General features: G+C 43.1%; 1 protein-coding gene across 2 annotated transcripts in view; it reads left to right on the top strand.

Moving 5' to 3' along the window:
- The window catches only part of MORC2 (MORC family CW-type zinc finger 2), a 41,655-nt gene that overhangs the window by 8,467 nt on the left and 13,086 nt on the right, over positions 1-20,102 (top strand). For both annotated transcript variants that reach the window (XM_012763936.3, XM_012763935.3), the window contains exons 2-12: positions 593-646; positions 2,545-2,579; positions 8,278-8,346; positions 8,872-8,962; positions 12,169-12,277; positions 16,626-16,785; positions 16,900-17,011; positions 17,537-17,662; positions 18,253-18,332; positions 19,123-19,205; positions 19,452-19,537. In XM_012763936.3, coding sequence (XP_012619390.1) covers positions 593-646; positions 2,545-2,579; positions 8,278-8,346; positions 8,872-8,962; positions 12,169-12,277; positions 16,626-16,785; positions 16,900-17,011; positions 17,537-17,662; positions 18,253-18,332; positions 19,123-19,205; positions 19,452-19,537 — 1,005 coding nt within the window. The remainder of the gene's footprint in view (positions 1-592; positions 647-2,544; positions 2,580-8,277; positions 8,347-8,871; positions 8,963-12,168; positions 12,278-16,625; positions 16,786-16,899; positions 17,012-17,536; positions 17,663-18,252; positions 18,333-19,122; positions 19,206-19,451; positions 19,538-20,102) is intronic.

Genomic DNA, 20,102 nt, shown 5'->3' with positions numbered 1-20,102 from the left:
CTCGAAGTTTGGGTTGGGTAAATACACAGTCACCATGTTATTCAAAACTTGATAAAGATGGTATTTATTTATGAAATGCATCCTACAATTATTCCTCCGAGATGTACAGAAATTGACCACTGGTTAAGGCAATGAAAAGTAAATCACAGGCATTTTTATAGGCAGAATATGAATTGTGAAAAATACTGCCTTTTTTTTGAGACAAAGTCTCACTCTGTTGCCTGGTTTAGAGTGCTGTGGTGTCAGCCTAGCTCACAGCAACCTCACACTCCTGGTCTCAAGCAATCCTTCTGCCTCAGCCTCCTGAGTAGCTGGGACTACAGGCATGTGCCACCATGCCCGGCTAATTTTTTCTATATATTTTTAGTTTGCCAATTAATTTCTATTTTTAGTAGAGATGGGTGTCTCACTCTTGCTCAGGCTGGTTTCGAACTCCTGACCTTGAGCGATTCTCCCACCTCGGCCTCCCAGAGTGCTAGGATTACAGGCGTGAGCCACTGTGCCCGGCCAAAACTTCTAAATTCTTTATGACTTTATTAGGAGTTATACTTCAATTCATAATTCTTTTGCTGACTCTTATTTATCGTTTCAGAACCACTCATGAATTCTTATTTGGTGCTCTTGCTGAACTCGTTGATAATGCCAGGTATGTAGTGTTTAGGCACACATTCTGTGCTTGGAGTGGAAACATTTTTGGTAGTGGTGACCTTTGTTCTCTGAAGACTCCAGAGGAAGACATTTCTGTAGCAGCTGCAACTCCTCAGAGGCCTCTTATTGAAAAAGTCTTTTTGATAACACATTAGTTGATACTTCCACTTTATTTGATTAACTGAAATTCATTCATTGTTGTTTGTGTTCTAGCCTAAAAATGGTGAATTTATCCCCTCCCAAACCACTTCCCTTGTGTATTAGTGCAAGATAATTGTAGGGAATTAAGACAGAATTTTAGGAATCAAATTAATGGGACAGATAAGCTCTGATTTAACTTGTGATACCAGGACAGTATACTGTTTAATATTTTTAGAACTATGCCAGAGTTCTGTGTCTTCTCAAAATATTAATTTTATTGTCAGATGACTTCAAATGATCAAAATGTCTTCCATTTTAAAAATTTGTTTGTTTTTATAATACATCAATACATTCAAATAAGTGTCTTCCATTTTCAGCAGCTGTGTTTGTTAGAAATCACTTGTCAGTGTGGTCTTATACTGAGTTCTTACTGATCGAATCATATAAATGTTACTGTGTAAGACTGAATAGAAGTTTGGGTTGGTTCCCAGACAAAGATCCAAGTCAAGATTCTGTTTATAATTATATTATGAAAATATTGTCCCCTTCTTATTCCTGAATGCAAACATAAAATTCAGACCTGTCCTTTATTGACCGGGTGTCGATGACTAATGAAGGAAGAAGAGGGTAGGAGTTGACATGCAAGTTCTTCTAACCAGATCCCTGATTAACGAGCTTGTTGATAATTTCTTACATTTACCCATCTCTATACAATAAATCTATTCTGTTATTACATTTGTTGTTACTATTAACTGGACTGTTCAGGCGAGTATGCTAGTGGAGTTGTTTAACCAGAAAACTCCCATTTTATTTCAATCCTGGTTGCCTCATAATTTTTGCATTCAATTAAAATATATTGTAGTTCAATGGGAACTTTGTGAATTTGCCACTTGTTAGTAACTTAGACCAGGTGTATGGTGGCAGGCTGCTTTTTTGTGTATCATATGGTGAACTAGAGATTCCTGGGAGTGTGTGTTCTGACTCATACATATATTTTGCCAATCTCTCATACTTGAAAATGTTTTTGTATCTTTGAGAATAGGTACTTGTACAGCTGTGTGGATTTTGAGAAGTTTTTGCATTTAATGCAGTGAAACTGTTTCATTTTCCTTGCCTGCAGTTGATAGAATTGGACTAAATTAATTCCAAGCCTTTATAGAAATTTCATTGATGACTGAGTCTCTATGATTTCAGCCAACGGCTAGAGTCTAATGGGGAACCCCAACTTCTTTCAAGGTTAGGGAGGATAAGATTATGGGCTTAGGAGCCAGTCTGCTGACTACAGTGTAAATACCACAAGACTTGGTTTTTCAACATGTTTTGTGGCAGATTACTATTTTTTTTCTTAAAATCGTGGTGTGAAGAAAAAAATGGACAAGTTACTGCAACTTTTTTTATGATTGCAGTCAAATGAGTGAGAGAAACAAATATTTGAGTCATTTCTTTGTGGGTAAAGGGAAATGTTCTTGTTTATCCTGTAGATATTTTCACCATGAAATTAACATTAAAAAAAATATCCAGGTCCTAAGTGTCATGTGATTATCTTAATTTGGGGCTTCAGAAATGTTTTACAGATATATAAAGAAAATTGTGTTGCCAAGTGTAAAAGTACAGCTTTAATATATGTAGAATTTCTGTATAGTTTCCTGAAAACAAACTCAATACTATGCATTTCACTCAAAATAATATGCATATAGATAGTTGATATTTCATATTCTCATTTGGATCTTGATTTTTTTTCTTTTAATTTTGCAGAGATGCTGATGCCACCAGAATAGATATTTATGCAGGTAACTCAGACTTTAGTCCTTTCTTTTAATGCCTAGTTCATCTTAATATTTTCATTACTGTGTTTAAGAAAAAATGAGTGGTTTCTGGAGCCTGGGGAGATAGCACTATTACTCTAGGTCATAGGTAGAAACAGGGCAGCACTAGTTAGGTATGGTTAGCCCTGGCCAGGCATAGAAACCAAGTATGTTGGTTTCGAGAAACTAACATGGGATATCCAAATAGCCATAGGAGATTTATGAGTGTGATAGGGTAAAGTAGTAGGGAGTCAAATGACCAAGTACTGGTCTTTTTACTGGTTGAAGTTAGCAGGTGAACCAGGTGTGTGGTACCTACAGCCTAGGAGAGAGCTTGTTTGAGGCCATATTTCTCCCTCTGCACCCATGGTGGTTACCAGTCCCAACTTGGAGAGTTGCTGGTGTCAGTTGGAGAAAAAGCTGGTAACTGGGTCAGCTCAGGTTTACAGAGATGTTCTCAGACAGAGATGTCAGGTGGGAAGGAAAGTTGCTGGCTTGCAATTTAAACCTATCAGCCTTTGATTGGCTCTGCTGTTTTATAGTAAGATTTTTTTTTTTTAGAGTGGGTGCAACAGTAATCATTATAGGCCTTTTATTAATTTTTTTAATAGTTTAGTTTCTGCCTTATATTAGCACCTTTTTTGGTCATTGGAATACCAAAAATTTGGAAGACGCTTTTAAATACAATTTAGCTAGTGTGCTATGTTTTTCTGACAGACTTTTCTGAAATCTGAAAGGTTTGAGGTAATATTTTGGGTAGCATGGACTAGCTTCTGAGAAGTCTGTGTGTTTATGTAGTAATATACAGTTATCAAATAACTCCTATTCATGGACCTATTTGATAAAAAGGAAGTATACAACTAAATAGTAATTCTCAGAACCTCCAATGTCATATAATTATGAAGAATCTCCACCAGTTATGATGAATTTCTCATGCTTCATATACTTTGGAGCAAAGAAAATCTTGAGCTAAAAGTCAGCTATACTGCTTCAATTCTGAAAGCTGTTTGTTCAGAAGGCTCTGCCAATGTGGTGAAAACAAGGCTCCTTTTATTTTTAGAAGAAAGTAACAGGAAAAAGGGTGTGCAGCAGAAAAATGTTAGAAGATGGTTACTCAACTGCCAGGCCAGATGGAGGTGCTTTCCAAGCCACAGCATGCATCTTATGTCTGAGTGTGCTTTTGTGAGGAGTGGTAACAGCTACCTGGGAAAGAAATTGTGGCGTTTTAATCATTGTAAAGATGATAAAGCAGAGAATGGACTTTTACTCCAAGTGATGTTGAAGGGACAAGTCATAATAGCTGAGTGTATTTGGAAGAAATTTTTAAGAAAGGTCATTTCTGTTCTTTGGTCATATCACCTTTGGCAGTTTTGTAAAGGAAATTTAGTTTTTAACATTCAGAATACAGCAGAACACTTGGATTTCAATTCAAATGAAAAAGACCCAGTGCGCCTTTATTTTATGCTCATTGCTACTTTTTTCGTGCTTTGGGAAAAGTCTAGAATGGATGAGATGGGGTCTTTGCTTTAAGAACTAAGTCTCTAATTGGAGAGACCATTAGCACACTGTAGAGAATTAAAGAACAATAACTAGATCGATTTTTTTTTTTTTTTTTTTGAGACAGAGTCTCACTTTGTTGCTCAGGCTAGAGTGAGTGCCATGGCGTCAGCCTACCTCACAGCAACCTCAAACTCCTGGGCTCAAGCGAGCCTTCTGCTTCAGCCTCCTGAGTAGCTGGGACTACGGGCATGCGCCACCATGCCGGACTAATTTTTTCTGTATATATTAGTTGGCCAGTTAATTTCTTTCTCTTTATAGTAGAGACGGGGTCTTGCTCTTGCTCAAGCTGGTTTCAAACTACTGACCTGGAGCAATCTGCCCGCCTCGGCCTCCCAGAGTGCTAGGATTACAGGCATGAGCCACCACGCCCGGCCCAATAACTAGATCTTAAGGGAATAGTTGAGACAATTAAGGATTTAATGGAATGATAGAAACTCTAAGCACTGTAGCATTTTGGAAAAAGACTTGATGTACTCTAAGTACTTTGAAATTGGAAGTCTTGGCTGAGGCACCTTTAGCCTCACGCTTTTCTACTTTAGGGCTTTATTAACACATTCAACAGGAGGAATAAAAGCAATGGAATCAGTAATAATAATAATATAAAGTTATTGTTTTAGTACCTGGAGGAAGGCATTTTCTTTATCTCCAATTCTGAAACTAGATTGATGCTGAACTTCTAAATATTCCTAAACATCAGATGTAGTTTGAAGTAACCACAAAGTTACATTTTGAAGACTATATTTAACCAAGAAGGGTGAGAAAGAAGCCAGGTTCTCAAAGTGTAGGGGTGTTCATTTACTCAGAGCATTCTATTAGTTGGGGCTGGACCATAATATACCTGTCAAAACTAGAATGGAAGATGGCTTTTAAATACAATTTAGCTAGTGTGCTATGTTTTTCTGAGAGACTTTTCTGAAATCTGAAAGGTTTGAGGTAATATTTTGAGTAGCATGGACTAGCTTCTGAGAAGTCTGTGTGTTTATGTATTGACATTCTTCACTTCCTGCGATAGGTAGTGCTACCTCCTCAAAGAAAGATCCTTTTTGATGGCAGGGAAATGGCTAATAAATGGAAAATTAGAGCAAATGAAACTGAAATTAATACTGCTCAAACAGATTGCAGAAGATGCTGAGGAACTTGGATGTCATTTTTTTACAAGGACACCATTAATTTATCACCTCTGATATCACTTCTGACTTTTTACTTATAGCTTCATTTGAGATCTCTTCTCCTGCTTCTTTCTTTTTTCTATTTTCAGTGGGAGCTGGATGAGGGATGTCAGGCTTGGACAAGCCAGACTTGGCCATATTGGGAGATGCGGACCTTTCAGACTGGTTCTAACACTCTTGTGTAGCTGTTACCAGGATCTGAAGCACAGCTGCAAAGAAAGCAGTTTGCCTTTGTCTTCCCTGTCTTGCTTCCAAGAAGTGTGATGGGAGGGGAAACACATAACCTTCAGCTGCTTAGGCTCTCCTGTGTCCAGAATTCCCCGTCCTTCATGCCAGTTCTTTGGAGGCTTCAGATATCACTCAGTTCATTGATTAAAGTAAATATCAGGTGTTAGGGATGAATCTCTGCGGTGCAATGTCTGGGAGATAGTTTTGAGCAAGGAAGCCTTCTAGTTCTTGCTTTCTCCAGCTCATCACTTGTCGGTGGTTCACCCACAGACAGTGTAGTATCACCTGGGAGCTTGTTAGAAATGTAAATTCTCAGGCCCCCACCTCAGACCTACACAATCATACTATCCAGGGTGGAGCCCAGTATCTATTACATTTTCACAAACTACTTGGGTGATTCTTTATGCACAATATGTTTGCTAGACTTTTATAGTCTCCTTTGGGTTAAACTCTCCTGGTCCTTTACTTTGTACTTCATCTACTGCAGAGAGTAGAATCCATTAGACTCTAAGCTCTGTGAAGACATGATCACATCTGCATGTTCGCTGCTCTTGTCCTCATCATAGAATCAGACACATAGGAGGTGCTCAGTAAATATTAAAATAGTTATTGAATAAACAAGTGATTGATATAGACAGGTGAAGACATCATACCATATCTGTTTTCGAAGTTGAAGAATTACTGCTGTATTGAGTCTTTCTTGGCCCTGTGGCAGTATTGTATGAGACTATGGATCTGGACACTAATAGCCACTTATAGGCTGTTGGCCACTATGTGGCCAGGAGAATCCTCCCAATGTAGGTCTTGTACCCTTGTAAACTACATGAAAAAGCTTTGAAATGAAGTCCTTGAGCCAGGGAGGGATCCCAGACCTATTGTTAAATGATGATTATGTGTTAAAACAGCCTAAGAGTTTTGTCCTAACACAAGGGCTAGAAAGTAACTTTGTAGGTAGTGTTCAAAGAATGCCAGTGATCCTTGGGGGACTTTTCTGGTGTGCTTGGCTTGAATCAGTTTCTAGATCCCTAAGCAGAGTCTTCATGAAAATCTTATGGCTGTAATGTACAGTAAATGGCTCTTGGCTAGATTTAGAACACTTGAGTTTACGATGCTCTATAGTCTATACCTAACCCAGTTTGAGTCTCCATATGACGTTTTGCTTCCTCCAGATGGAAACTTTGAAGCCTTTTTGCACTTTTCTTGTACTTGCTCTTGCTTGCCGTATCTCATTTGGATTCCCAAGACTCTGATAAGAGGCACTGCCACAAAGAGAAATTTTCTATCTTCCAAAAACTTTATTGAACTTTCAAGAAGTGCTTGTATTAATGTTCAGTTTCCTGAACGCTGAGTGATGCTTGAAAATCTCTATGGTTTATAGCCCTGCTGAAATAGCATTTTAAATTACATTAACTGGTCTATTTAACACAGGGAAGTTATGACTCACTTGAATTTTTAGCCTGAGGGGAGGACAAAGAACATTTTAAACTGAGATTTATCAGCTTAGATAGTTGTAGAAAGTTATTGAACTGCCACTTGGGGGAGATTTAGAAAAACCTCAGGGATCAGGCTCTAGAGCAGCCTTGGACTTGTCCCTATAGTACTTTACACAGATATCCTTTGTTTTAGAAGTACTATCTTTATTCCTTGCCAAGCAGCATCTATACTGGGAGATTGGTGTTCCTTTTGTGGCTTATGTGGGTCCCCTACCTACACCTGTGCCTCACATCCTTCTCTGTGTCTATGTTCCCCTGATTCTAAGGCTAGTTCCTCCTTTGGCCACCTAGTCTTCCTTGGGACACATGGCACCTTGGGGACTAGTAAAGCTATTTGGGAATTGCTTCTCCATTGTCGAAGACATGCTTGGACCTGGACTACTTTGAGTTGTCACTTGCTGCTGTAGAAGACAGCTGCTGAAAGAAGAGATTCTTCCATTCACAGGAATGGCAGCCACAGTCTGTTGTGTTCCTTTCCTGTTGTCCAGAAAGCTCTGCCAAGGCTGTTGTATATCTTATTTTCAAAGGACTATTCTTCCTTCTAGTCAGGCAGGTCCAGCTGAAAACCAGGCATGTCTCACCATTCCTTGTGCCTTCTCACTTCTGGGCTTGGGAGCCTTTTCAAAGACCCGTAACTAGCAGGGGTTGTGATGATGTATACAGATAGCCCAGAAATGGCAGTTAGCTTGCAAACAGTCATATATAGACATAGTAATTCATCCTTTAGATAGCAGCTGCCACCACTATGCCCATGCCATGTCTGGCTTGATCAGTTTGTCTGAAGGCTACCCCAGACTTGACTTACAAAGGAAGTACCCTGTGGAGTTTGAACAGTGTTTAGTGTACAGTGTGTAATAGGTGGAGTATTTTAGTGGCTTGGGGTCCATAGCATAGGGCTGAAGTGATAGTAATCCAGGTGGAGAGAGGCAGAAGGATGATGATATGTGTGAAATGTATTCATTGGTCTTAGATGTGGTTAGATGCCAGATCAGGTATTCCCTGCCCTCCTTATAGATTCTCTCAAACTTTGTCATGAACTAGAAAGCATTAGAGAACCTTTGATGAGAATTTACATCCTCAAGGACCCTGAAGTTTAATTCATACTAGCCTAGAAATCTAGGTTTGACCTGACCTCTTTGGACCAAGGTTTGTGGTGTTCTACCTTCTCATAATACCCAGGTTGCCACCCTCTGGTGAATAACAACCTACTAATGGCAGGTGCTTCTTTTACAGAAAGGCGAGAGGACCTTCGAGGAGGGTTTATGCTTTGCTTTTTGGATGATGGAGCAGGAATGGATCCAAGTAAGTGATGAGATGATTATGTTTCTTCAGGGGAGGATGTAACCATTTTTATAAAATACTGATTATGTGAACTTGTTTTTCTGTTGCCTCAATGTTGTAACTAGAAGATCTACCTGGAGAGTGAGAAGCCTGTTGCAACATCTCGAGCTTAATTCCACTAATGTATTTGCTGGGTCTTGTCCTAACATGGGACAAGACCTGAATGGCAACCTGAAGTCAGTCAGATTACCTCTCTCTTGACATTGTATTTATCAGCTTGCACAACATCCTGGAGTCAGAACTACAGAGGCCTCCCCCAGCCTTTTTACCAAATTTTAGTAACAGAACACAGGTCACAGTGAGGGAGGTACTGACAGGCCAGTTAAAGCTTGCCTCCATTTGCCTCATGGCTGTGAACTTCCTTGGAGAGAGATTTTCAGTAGACACACAGCCCTGCTTGAATTTAATAAGGCTCAGGCCATTGACTTTGAGGAGCCTGGGAAAGAAATGTAAACTTTTCACTTTCTCTTGTGTCTGCCACTTTAGGTGATGCTGCCAGTGTGATCCAGTTTGGGAAGTCGGCCAAGCGAACACCTGAGTCCACCCAGATTGGGCAGTACGGGAATGGGTTAAAATCGTAGGTATACTAGAAGCCTGCCACAGGGCTCAAAACAAAATCAAGCTATGCTTCCTACCTTATCCCTCCATGACTGTAACTCTGGAAGAGGAGGAAAGTCAGAAAGCAGTGGTGCTTTGGGGGTAGCTTACCAACTGTTGTCCAGCTGAATTTGCTCCACAGATTGAAAAGTATGAACGTCCAAAACTAATTAGAGCTGGTGAGGCTATAGGTTTCTCTTGGCATTGTGCTCTAGGCATTGCCCCTCTCCTGTTGAAAATTCTTATTTTTATCCTGTAATTGAGAATGTGAGTGGTACTCTTGTGGGGAGATGGTGAGTCACTTCACAGTGCAGCAGTGTCCTTAAGCACCTGCTATACATCACCCTTTGTGCCAGGCACTGGGGATCCAGGGTAAGAGAGATGTGAGCCATCCATCCCAGCTGACTCTTGTCTCCATGTACATGTCCTACAAGGCCCTATAGTAGGAGCCTACCTAATGTCTTCAAATCCCTTGAGACTTCTTTTCTTAGCCCTTGGTTCCCACTTGTTTAGTGTTTGGAATGTGGTGTTCTGGTTTTCTGAAGCCCCAAGAGAAAGATTTCTATTTCTGAAATGCTCACTTCCAGCTGTACATACCTTTGGATGGAATAAGATTTAGTGGAATTGGAGTTTGTGCAAATGGAATTATGAGTTACATTTCCAGTCTTGCTGTGGAAATGTTTTGTTTGAGAGAGGGTGGTGGTTTTGATCAGTCAACAGTATCAGTTGGGTGTCACGTGCAGTGTGCTTTGCATGTGTGGAGAAGAGAGTGCTTCCAAAGAAATCAGGGACCGGATACCTGGACTTCGTGATTTGTGTCTGAGGGTGGCAACCTAATGGTAATAATGAGCACTTACCATGTGCTAGGCACTGTGCTAACATCTTTACATAGATGATCTTGTTTAATCTTCTCTAGAGCCCGACGAGGTATTGTTGGTACTATTCTCATTTTCAGATGAAGAAATTGAAGTTTATGGGGTAAAGTGACTTGGCCCAAAGTTGTAAAGATGCCTACATGTAGAGGTAGGATATGAACTAGGTCCTTCTAACTGCAAAATGGAGCTGCTGTCCATTTTACTACAGTCAGACAAGCTGAAGTTCAAATCTTGCCTCACCCACTTAATTACTTCTGAGGCTCAGCTTCCTCTGTAGATTGAGATTATAATTCATACCAAGTGGGTTAAAGATTACATGGTATCATTGCTGTGAGAGCCTGGCTTCTGGATTCTTATTTTATTTCTCCTTAGATCTTTCCATGGCAGATTGCTGCCCTAATTCAGTGGGTCTGGGTAGGGCCAAGGAATCTGTTTTTTCACAGATGAGATGAATCACCTCTAATCACAGATAAATAACCTGGGGTTATTTTGATGATGATCTAAGGTAAGTTACCAATAACCGAGGTCTCCTAGAGTCAGTGGAAACTCTGACTTACTATCTGGATTGTAGGTTGGCTGCCTCCTCCTTGGTTCTATCAGTTCTGTGGCCTTAGGCAAACCATTTCACCTCTGTTCCTTAATTTAGAAAATGGAGTTCTAATTGCTGACATTCTCCCTTACAGAATGGGGTTCAGGAGCAAATGAAATGTGACTCTGAAAGTGCTTAGAAGACTGGGAAGGAAAGTGTGCAGAAGTTGAAAGTGTTGTCATTAGCATATTACTAGAAGACTTTTGGGAAGGTTGCATTGAGATGGAGCCATCTAGTGTTCAGAGTTACTCTGAACCAATTTTGGAACCAATTCAGAAGTTAAAAAAGACTTCAGAGTTGTGGTGAGAGTAGGGCTGAGAAGCAGGAAAGCCAGCAGAGAGAAGGTGATGTTTGGGGTTCTTGCTATTCTGGCTCTAATGTCAGGATAAAGGACAGAAGGAAGACAGAGGAACAAAGTGAGTTTTTGCCAAATTAGGGCAAGGGGCAAGCTTTGACAGAAGGTGAGATAATATGCCTCATTTTGCCACCCGTAGACTTCAGGGAAATTGTCAGAGGAGGGAGCATTGCCAGCATTTTGGGTACTGGGGGAGGAGAAACAGGCCTTGGCAGTCCCCAGGGCATTTCTGGATAGTGTCCTGGGAGCTTCCTGAGTGTTTGGGGAAATGGGGCATGACATTCATTTGTATGCTTGGCATGCCAATCTGGTTTGTATTTGTACATAGAAAAGAGTAATGAAACTTCCCACCTCCATCATCTCCCTGGGGCGTTATGAAAACTAATGAGATAATAGCCATAAAGCCCCAGAAGCTGCTCAAAAGAAAGGAGCTAAACAGCCCCATTGTTCATTGGGCAGTCCTCCCACTGGTGCTTCATGCTTCTGCCCTTCTCTGTGCTGCCTGGAGAGGCCTGTCCCTGCCTGTTTCTTAGTTGGTTTAATGTGGCCAAACAGAATAAGGAAGCAGTTGATTCCATTCAGAGTTTTGCCTTGTGGAAGTTAGCCTCAAGACACAGTTTCCAGAAACCTGAGGTATCCAAAAGCAGGGACCCGCCTGTGTCATAATGAGCTTGAGATGGTAAAACAACTCTGAGACAAGATGGCTATAGTTATTGGACATGAGCTGATTACAGGCCTCCTTGAATACTGTGGTCAAGAATTCTATTTTGTTACCCCTAATGTTTTGCTGAACCTTGGGTTCATACTGTTTTTTTGATGACTTGTGAGTGTAGGCACTGGGCTGTTTGTTTGATGGTACTGCTATTTGATGGGTGGACAGGATGGGAACTGGGTGTGGTCAGCATGGAAGATGACATGTTAAAGGTTCCAGCCACTGAAGAGAAGTTTGATAGTGGCACAGTCAGAGGGCACAGCAACTCTCTTGTGGCTGGGATGAACCTGGAGCTCGAAGACAGCTGGGTTACTTGTTAACGTTGTTGGCAACAGGCTTGTAGTGAGACTAACCTGAGGCTGGTGGTTGGCAGTGAACATGCCCTAGAGGGACAGTGAGAGAGCCCTGTATGTGTGATCAAGAAGGTAGTAGCTAAAGACTAAGGAATTAACAGGCCAGTGGAAAAGCAGAGCAAGGAGCATCAGAAGGGTAGAGAGAAGGAACAAGGGCTGTGGATCTCAGGGCAGAGTCCTGGAACCCTTAGGAGGGTTCTCCAAAGGCGTTTTCAATCACTTACAGAGAGTGGAGTTACTGTGCTTTTTCAGATAAGCTTTGGAATCCCTCGGAGAATAATCTGTTTCTGCTTCCCTTTCAGGGGCTCAATGCGCATTGGGAAGGATTTTATCCTCTTCACCAAGAAGGAAGACACCATGACTTGCCTCTTCCTGTCTCGTACCTTTCATGAGGAAGAAGGCATCGATGAAGTAGGTCCCACCACCATGGTCTGAATTACCACTCTACATTTCCTGGTTCTGCCCAGGCTGTTTGCAATGCTGGGCTTTTTGGGGCTGCAGGCTTGGAGCACATTCCCCCTATTATTAGCTGGTTGGAAGAATTGGTTGAGGAGTTATGGCAGATACCTTAAGGCAGACGTCCTCAAACTACGGCCTGTGGGCCACATCCTGCCCACCAGGTGTTTTTGCCACAGCTGCCTGTCCTGCTTAGCAGCCGACTTATCCCAGGCCCACAGTGTGCATGTGTGGAATGTGTGCTGCAATCTCCAAAGGCCCTCCAACGGTCTGAGGGACAGTGAACTGGCCCCCTGTTTAAAAAGTTTGGGGACCTCTGCCTTAAGGTGAGTGGAAGCAAAACCTCAAAGCACTTTAGAGAACACAGCTGTCCTGTTTCTGTGAATGAGACCATAAAGTGTCAGGACTTATGAGTTGGATTTGCAGCTCCTCTAGGTCTGTAGTTTGAATTCCATCTGGGGGGGGGGTGGGTGTTACCATGGAGAGTTGTTTTCTCTGGGAGTATTTTGGGCTTCCTTGTGTTTTTCCTGTATGATGATGATGATTTTGTGGAATGTGCTATGAGTGCATTTTCCTTTTGAGGAAATGTGTTGCTCTAACTGCTTATGTCAGAACCCATGAATCAGACACCTACAGAGCATGAGTAGGTTGTGAAGCCAGGTGAGCATATGGAACATGCTAACGGGAAAATGACAGCTAATGCTCTGGGTATCACTTTGGGAGTGGCTGCTACCCAGCCCCAGGGGTCATTGCTATGCTGCAAGGAAGGCTTAACAAATCCAGAATATTCTGACTTTAAAACATTTTGTTAATTAACTAACCATGTAAGCTAAACATGATCAGTTGATTGTCTTTGTGGTCTGATGGCTCAGATATCTGCAGAGGTGTTTCTAGTGAAGTTTGGACCCCCTTGTTGGGGGGATCAGGGAAGATCTGTGGTCTGCTCAGCCTCAGACCATGACCTTCCCTCCCCTTCTCATGTGTGAGAAATGGAGGCTAGGGCTTGATAGAGGGCTAAGAGGTTTGTAGAAAGAAATCTTTTTTTAGGAATCCATGGCTATCACGTAAGTAGATAGTTGAATTCAAACTTTCAATCTAACTCATTTCTGTTAGCTGTGATTAAATTTATACTGGCCTTTTTTATTATTTTATTTTATTTTATTTTATTTTTGAGACAGAATCTCACTTTGTTGCCTAGGCTAGAGTGAGTGCTATGGCGTCAGCCTAGCTCACAGCAACCTCAAACTCCTGGACTCAAGCAATCCTACTGCCTCAGCCTCCCGAGTAGCTGGGCCTACAGGCATGCGCCACCATGCCAGGCTAATTTTTTCTCTATATATTAGTTGGCCAATTAATTTCTTTCTATTTATAGTAGAGATGGGGTCTTGCTCTCACTCAGGCTGGTTTCGAACCCCTGACCTCGAGCAATCCACCTACCTCAGCCTTCCAGATTGCTAGGATTACGGGCGTGAGCCACCGTGCCTGGCCTGGCCCTTTTTAGATCTCATTCTAAATCATAGCAAATGATTATAGTTCACTCTGGGAATAGTAGGCTATCTTTTCTTTCCATCTTTACTTAGCAAGCTAGTGGGTTTGTCTGTTTGTCTTTTCGGTGTGGTATGTTAGTTCATTCAGCATACTTGAAGTGAGAGAAGTGCTGCAGTTGGAAAGAGCAGGCTTCCAGGAGAAGGTAGGACAGGAAAGTGGAGCCTAGGTTGGAGTTTTCAGGAATGTTTCCTCATGAATGAAAGACTAAGAGTAGTGAGAGGAGGGTGTTCAAGTCAGGAGAAGTAGCCTGCTTAAGGCTCTGAAAGCTGTGGCAGGGGAGTTGGCAGGAGGGCCACCTGAAGAAAGGTGGTGGTCTCTGGATAGCTGGGAGGGCCAGGTTAAGCTTGATCTCAGGGCCTTAAATGTGTGGGACTTTTAAGCGTGTGGGACTTTTTAAGCAAGGGTGTGCCAGTATCAGATTTTTCTTTTAAAAAGGTCTGTGTGGTCATTATATGGTGATTGGATTGGAAAGGGTGGGGATAAGTGTTGGAGTGGACCAGCTGAGAGGCCTGAGCTGTGTGTAGCTTGGTGGGACTTGCAGTAGGGATATGAGAGGAATAGATGGAGTCGTCATCCCTTTAGGATGTAATACCCCTCAGGTTTGGTAAGTTGAGGGGGGAAAAGAGGAAGGGAGAGATCATGGATGACTCACAGGTTCTCCTGTGGATTAGGGTGGGGTAGGGTGGCCCTGTCCGGAGCTGGGGAAGAGTGTGAGTTTCTTCTGGGTGTGCAAAGTGAAGTCTGAGTCTATAGTTCACGGAAGGTCTGGGCTCCAGCATTCTTGGTAGCAACTGAGGTCACCTAAAGAAGAGAATAGGCCGGGCGTGGTGGCTCACGCCTGTAATCCTATCACTTTGGGAGGCCGAGGCGGGCGGATTGCTCAACGTCAAGAGTTCGAAACCAGCCTGAGCGAGACCCCGTCTCTACCAAAAATAGAAATAAATTAATTGACCAACTAAAAATATATGTACAAAAAATTAGCCAGGCATGGTGGCGCATGCCTGTAGTCCCAGCTACTCGGGAGGCTGAGGCAGTAGGATCGCTGAGCCCCGGAGATTGAGGTTGCTGTGAGCTAGGCTGACGCCACGGCACTCACTCTAGCCTGGGCAACAAAGTGAGACTCTGTCTCAAAAAAAAAAAAAAAAAAAAAGAAGAGAATAGAGTGAGAAGAGGACCTGGGACCTGGGGTATGCCATCATCTAAAGGATAGGGAGAGGAGAAAGTGGTAATGGAGATGGAAGAGTAGCCAGAAAGGTAGGAGGAACACTGGGTGAGTGGTGTCATTGAAGCTAAAGGAGAAGTGTTCCAATGGGAGGAAGGGTGCCTCTGGTAGTGAACGCACATAGTTCACAGTGGTGCCATTGTCACCTGGGAGTGCAGTGAAGAATGGAGGCGTAGAGGTGGTATAGGTTCACAGAACACAAATGGAACTTGATTCCCCTGCTGGAGAGGCTAGGTTGAGATTTTTCCCTTACTTGGTGCTAGAAGGTCACTATTTTAGATTGTACTCTAGTGTGAGCTCAGCCAAGATTTCAAAATAAAATCACTTTCAGTTGAGGAGGAATGTGTCCAAACCAGCCCTAGGGTTGAATACTTTAGCACAAAGCTTCTTAGAAACCAGCAAAATGTCTCAGAACTCTTTTAACAGTTTATCACTCTTACACTTAAGATACAGAGTCCCTTTTTCCTCAGGTGGGCCATCTGGTTTGAATCCCTGAGGTGCATAGACTGGTTTGCTCTACAGGGGGAATCATTCAGTTAGCTCTGCAGTCTCTGCAAGGGCTGCTGGCTCAGGGAGGGGAAGGGGCACAGTGAAGCCTCTAGGGGAAGTGGCATCTGAGGTTGGGTTTTTGAAGAAAGTAGGATTTTTAAAAAACATTCCTTAGACATTATTAAAATTAAATTCCATGTATATGGAAGAGTGTATTAAAATACATGTACAGTTGAGAGGATAATTATAAAGACAACCTCCATGTCGCCACCATCATAGACTGATGCTAGACATTCTTTGTACCCTCACCAACAATATTCCTCATTGCTCCCCTGAAGGAACCACCTTCGGGTAACTTTTGTGATGATCATTTCCTTATTTTTCTCTGTAGTTGGTCACTTATGTATGCATCCTTAAATAATATTAATAGTTTGGTTTTGCCTATTTATGAATTTTATAGAAATGAACTCATACCATAGGGTTTTTTCCTATCTTGTTTCACGTAACATTGTGTTTGTGAGATTCATCCATGTTGATGCTAGTAGTTATTATCTTGTTCATTTTTATCACTGCATAGTATTCCAGTGTGCAGTTTAATTTAGCCACTCTAGAGTGGATATTTGGGTTACTTTTATAGATATTTACTGGTACATATGTAAAAAAGTTTATCCTAGGATATATATGTAGGAGTGGAATTACTGAGTTGTAGGTTATGTTATGTATATCTTCAATTCACTAGATAATTGCAGATATATTTTCCCAAGTGGTAAGAGTATTTTTACCAAATTAAGAAAATGACTAAGGACATCTCAAATAGGGGACTTCCCATGCACAGACCCCTAGCATGTCCTGAAGGAAACAGTGATGTATGGCTGAGTCTTGGGAAGGAACAGAAGCCACAGCCTCTGATGCCAGGCTGTAGATCCTTGGCCTCACCTCTGGGGCATTGTGGAGCCACTGTGGGAAGGGACAAGATAGAGGCATGTTTTGGGTGAAGGCTTTTCTGGGTCCTCCCTGAAGTGTCTGCTTGTGCTTACTGTAAAGGTGATAGTTCCATTGCCTACCTGGAATGCTCGGACCCGGGAACCTGTCACGGACAATGTGGAAAAGTTTGCCATTGAGACAGAACTCATCTATAAGTACTCTCCCTTTCGCAATGAGGAGGAAGTGATGACCCAGTTCATGAAGATTCCCGGGGACAGTGGTAAGTAGGCTTTGAGCCTGCAGTCCCTAGAACCAAGAAGGGGTGCTCTAGAGCCACAAGTGGTACAGGGACGGGCCTGGCTGGCAGGATGAAAGAAGGATGTCTATTCCCCAGGGACACTGGTGATCATCTTCAATCTCAAACTCATGGATAATGGAGAGCCAGAACTAGACATAATCTCAAATCCAAGAGATATCCAAATGGCAGAGACTTCCCCAGAGGGCACGTAAGTGTGACTGGAAAGGGAGAGGGGCCCTAGAACTGGAGCTCATTCTCTCAGGAGGTGACTTTAAGGAAAGAGGGGAGAAGTCATTCCTTGGATTTCTTTTGGTGGCATTGTCGGAGTTGATGGAGCTGAGAGCTCCATGTCTTCTTGACACAAGGCAGAGGGATGAATAGAAGGATAGCAGATCCTCATTAAGCTGACAGAAAAGATTAACGGTCCCCTGCTCCAGCTCCTTGATTTGAAAGAAGAAACTGAAGCCTAGAGAGGGGAGAGGAATTGCCCAGGGTTCCATGTAGGGCAGTGGTAGGGCCAGGTCAGGTGTTTGGGGTGGTGGGGGAAGGGACACCTCTGCTAGGCATGTGAGAAAGGGCAGGATGTGGTGCCACCTGAGGGTACACCCTGTCAAGGCAGCAAGAGAAGCTGAGATGTGAGGTGGGAAAGGTGGTAGGCCTGCAGAGAGGATGGCGTGCCCTTGGTCAGGCTTGTGGGCCGGGTGACAGCACTTCTCTATTCTGCCGCCTTCAGGAAGCCAGAGCGGCGCTCATTCCGTGCCTATGCTGCCGTGCTCTATATTGATCCCCGGATGAGGATCTTCATCCATGGACATAAGGTGCAGACCAAGAGGCTCTCCTGCTGCCTCTATAAGCCCAGGTAGGGGCCTGTACACCTGGACTGCTGTTTCCCATGGGCCAAGGATATAGCCGTGTTTCTCTGGGGTATTGTTGGAAGTATGCAGTATGAGGGGCTCTGATAGTGCTGGCTGCATTTGGGCCTTTAAATACTGCCTGTGACTGATCACAGAATCACTTCTGGGACCTGAGGGAGGGACAGAGGTGGCTGGCAGGCTGTGGAGATAGGCAAACTAAGCTCTCTGTGAGAAGGGGTGGGGGGTGGGGGCCCTGCCTAGCACAGTGAGCAGCTGTCTGAGTCTCAGCTTCAGGGCTCAGGGGCCTTTTAGACACTACACAGGAAAGCAAAGTCCCTAGCTTACTGCTGAGGTTTGTTTTACCTGTGGGATTAATGACATTCCTGGTGAATAGTGAAGTTGCTTATCAAAGACTGCAGGAGGCCAGGGACAAGTGAAATAAGGAATTAAATCTTTTTGCCGAAGAAAGCTTGGATTTCTTCGAAAGGCCAGCATAGCTTGGGTGGAGGCAGGAAGGCAGGGTGTTTCCTGGGCTTAGGTTGGCTGCCTGCCCCAGTGCTGCTTGGGCCCTCAGGTTGCTTTTCCTGCTGTTTAGGATGTACAAGTACACGTCAAGCCGTTTCAAGACTCGTGCAGAGCAGGAGGTGAAGAAAGCAGAGCACGTAGCAAGGATTGGTAATGCCACTCCCTGTGCAGGAGGAGGGTGGGGGGAGGGGTTCATCTGGGGGATGCTGCTTGTGGCCAAAGCAGAGATACAGGAAAAGGCTCTGTTCACCACCCAGGGACAAGGCTATTCTCCTGAACCATGGTCCAGTTCCTTCCCCCATATGCCAGCCCCCTCAGTACTTTTTCTTTCTAAATTCTGCTTTCTCTTTAGCCATTTATAAGGCCTAATCTAAAAGTGTCAACTCTGTGGCTTGCCCAGAATGAAGAATCCCCACACTGTCTTCTGGCCCAAATACTTGTGAAATTGTTTTCCTGACTCCTGGGCAAAAATCTCAAGTTTTTTCATAGTGTTCAGGCTTCTAAGAGTTTCTTACTGCTTGTTTGCTAGTAGTGATTGGCTGGAGACTTCTTTAGCTTCTAGCTCATGCTAAGGATTTAACTATGATTGCCTTAGGCATTTTTTGACCTATCCTGATGCATTTGCAAAGTTTGAAAAGCATGTCAGGTTTTCCTTGGGGCCTCTGTGATAGGTGTGAGTGCCAGATTTTCCTTCTTGAATGGTCTCTGCTGTCCAGGCACAGAGGCTTCCCTGACATTGCTTGTCAGCCATGGCTCCCCCAGCTCTTCTGTTCTTCGATGGCACCTTGGGGATCTGGAGGGCCACTTGTGGCCTTGAAGCTGCAGGTTCTCCACCCCTGGCACACACTTCTTGTCCAGCAGGGACTGCACTGTGGATCCAGAAGGGATGACAGAGTTTTGAACCTTTGTATTCCTCATCATGATTTCTTCTGGGTTTCAGCTGAAGAGAAGGCCCGGGAGGCGGAGAGCAAAGCTCGGACATTAGAAGTACGCCTAGGTGGAGACCTCACTCGGGACTCCAGGGTAAGGCCCTGGGCCCAGGCGGCTGTTCTCCAGCATCAGGAGCCCATGTTATGTGAACCTGGTCAAGTAAAACACAACTTTTGAGTTTGTCCCCAGTAGGGGCCAATTTCTGTAGAAGTAAATTTCCACGTGTAGTTTTGCATCCATTTGAGTTAAAGAAAGAAGTTTTAGATGTGATGTTGTAATATTACCTGCTGTGGCCCAGAGCACATCCTTCCCTCACCTGAGGCTGATGTATGTGTCCAGGTGATGTTGCGACAGGTCCAGAACACAGCCATCACCCTGCGCAGAGAAGCTGACGTCAAGAAGAGGATCAAGGAGGCCAAGCAGCGGTGAGTGCTAGGGCTGTCCTTTGGTCTTTTAAGATTGTGTAGCTTCTGTATTGATTATTGACAGTTTGCCATACTGTCACCAAGACAGCTTTGAGAAAGCCATTAATGTGACATCAAATGCTGTCAAATGTCCTTTGCAAGAAAGAGGTCTTACCCTAAGCTCTCAGCTCTTTCCCGAGTTAGGAAAAGGCAGGGCAGAGTGTCCACCTTGAATTGAACCCCAAACTATCCTCACTGGCACTGTCTCACCTTTATTTCCCTTTATATTTCTTTTTTCCCCTTTCTTTTCCTTTAAAGAATTTATAAAATGCTCATTGTATAAAACTTGAAAAATACAAACCGTTTAAGAAATAAAAATTTAAAACTCCATTATATTTCTATCGCTTGGTGCTAACTACTCTTAATTTTTGATTCCATAATATGTTTTCATATTCATTTTCCCCTCACTGGTTACAGATATGGAATAATGCTGTAGATTGAGTTTTGTATATTTTTTTATTTAGAATGAGCATTTGTACTGGATTATTAAATTATCTTGTCCCACCTATGTGAATCTGGAACCTTC

The sequence above is a fragment of the Microcebus murinus genome, chromosome 22, assembly GCF_040939455.1.
Source record: "Microcebus murinus isolate Inina chromosome 22, M.murinus_Inina_mat1.0, whole genome shotgun sequence".
Taxonomy (NCBI): domain Eukaryota; kingdom Metazoa; phylum Chordata; class Mammalia; order Primates; family Cheirogaleidae; genus Microcebus; species Microcebus murinus.
The sequence above is the reverse complement of the archived record's forward strand: the minus strand, read 5'-3'. Positions and strand labels throughout refer to the sequence as shown.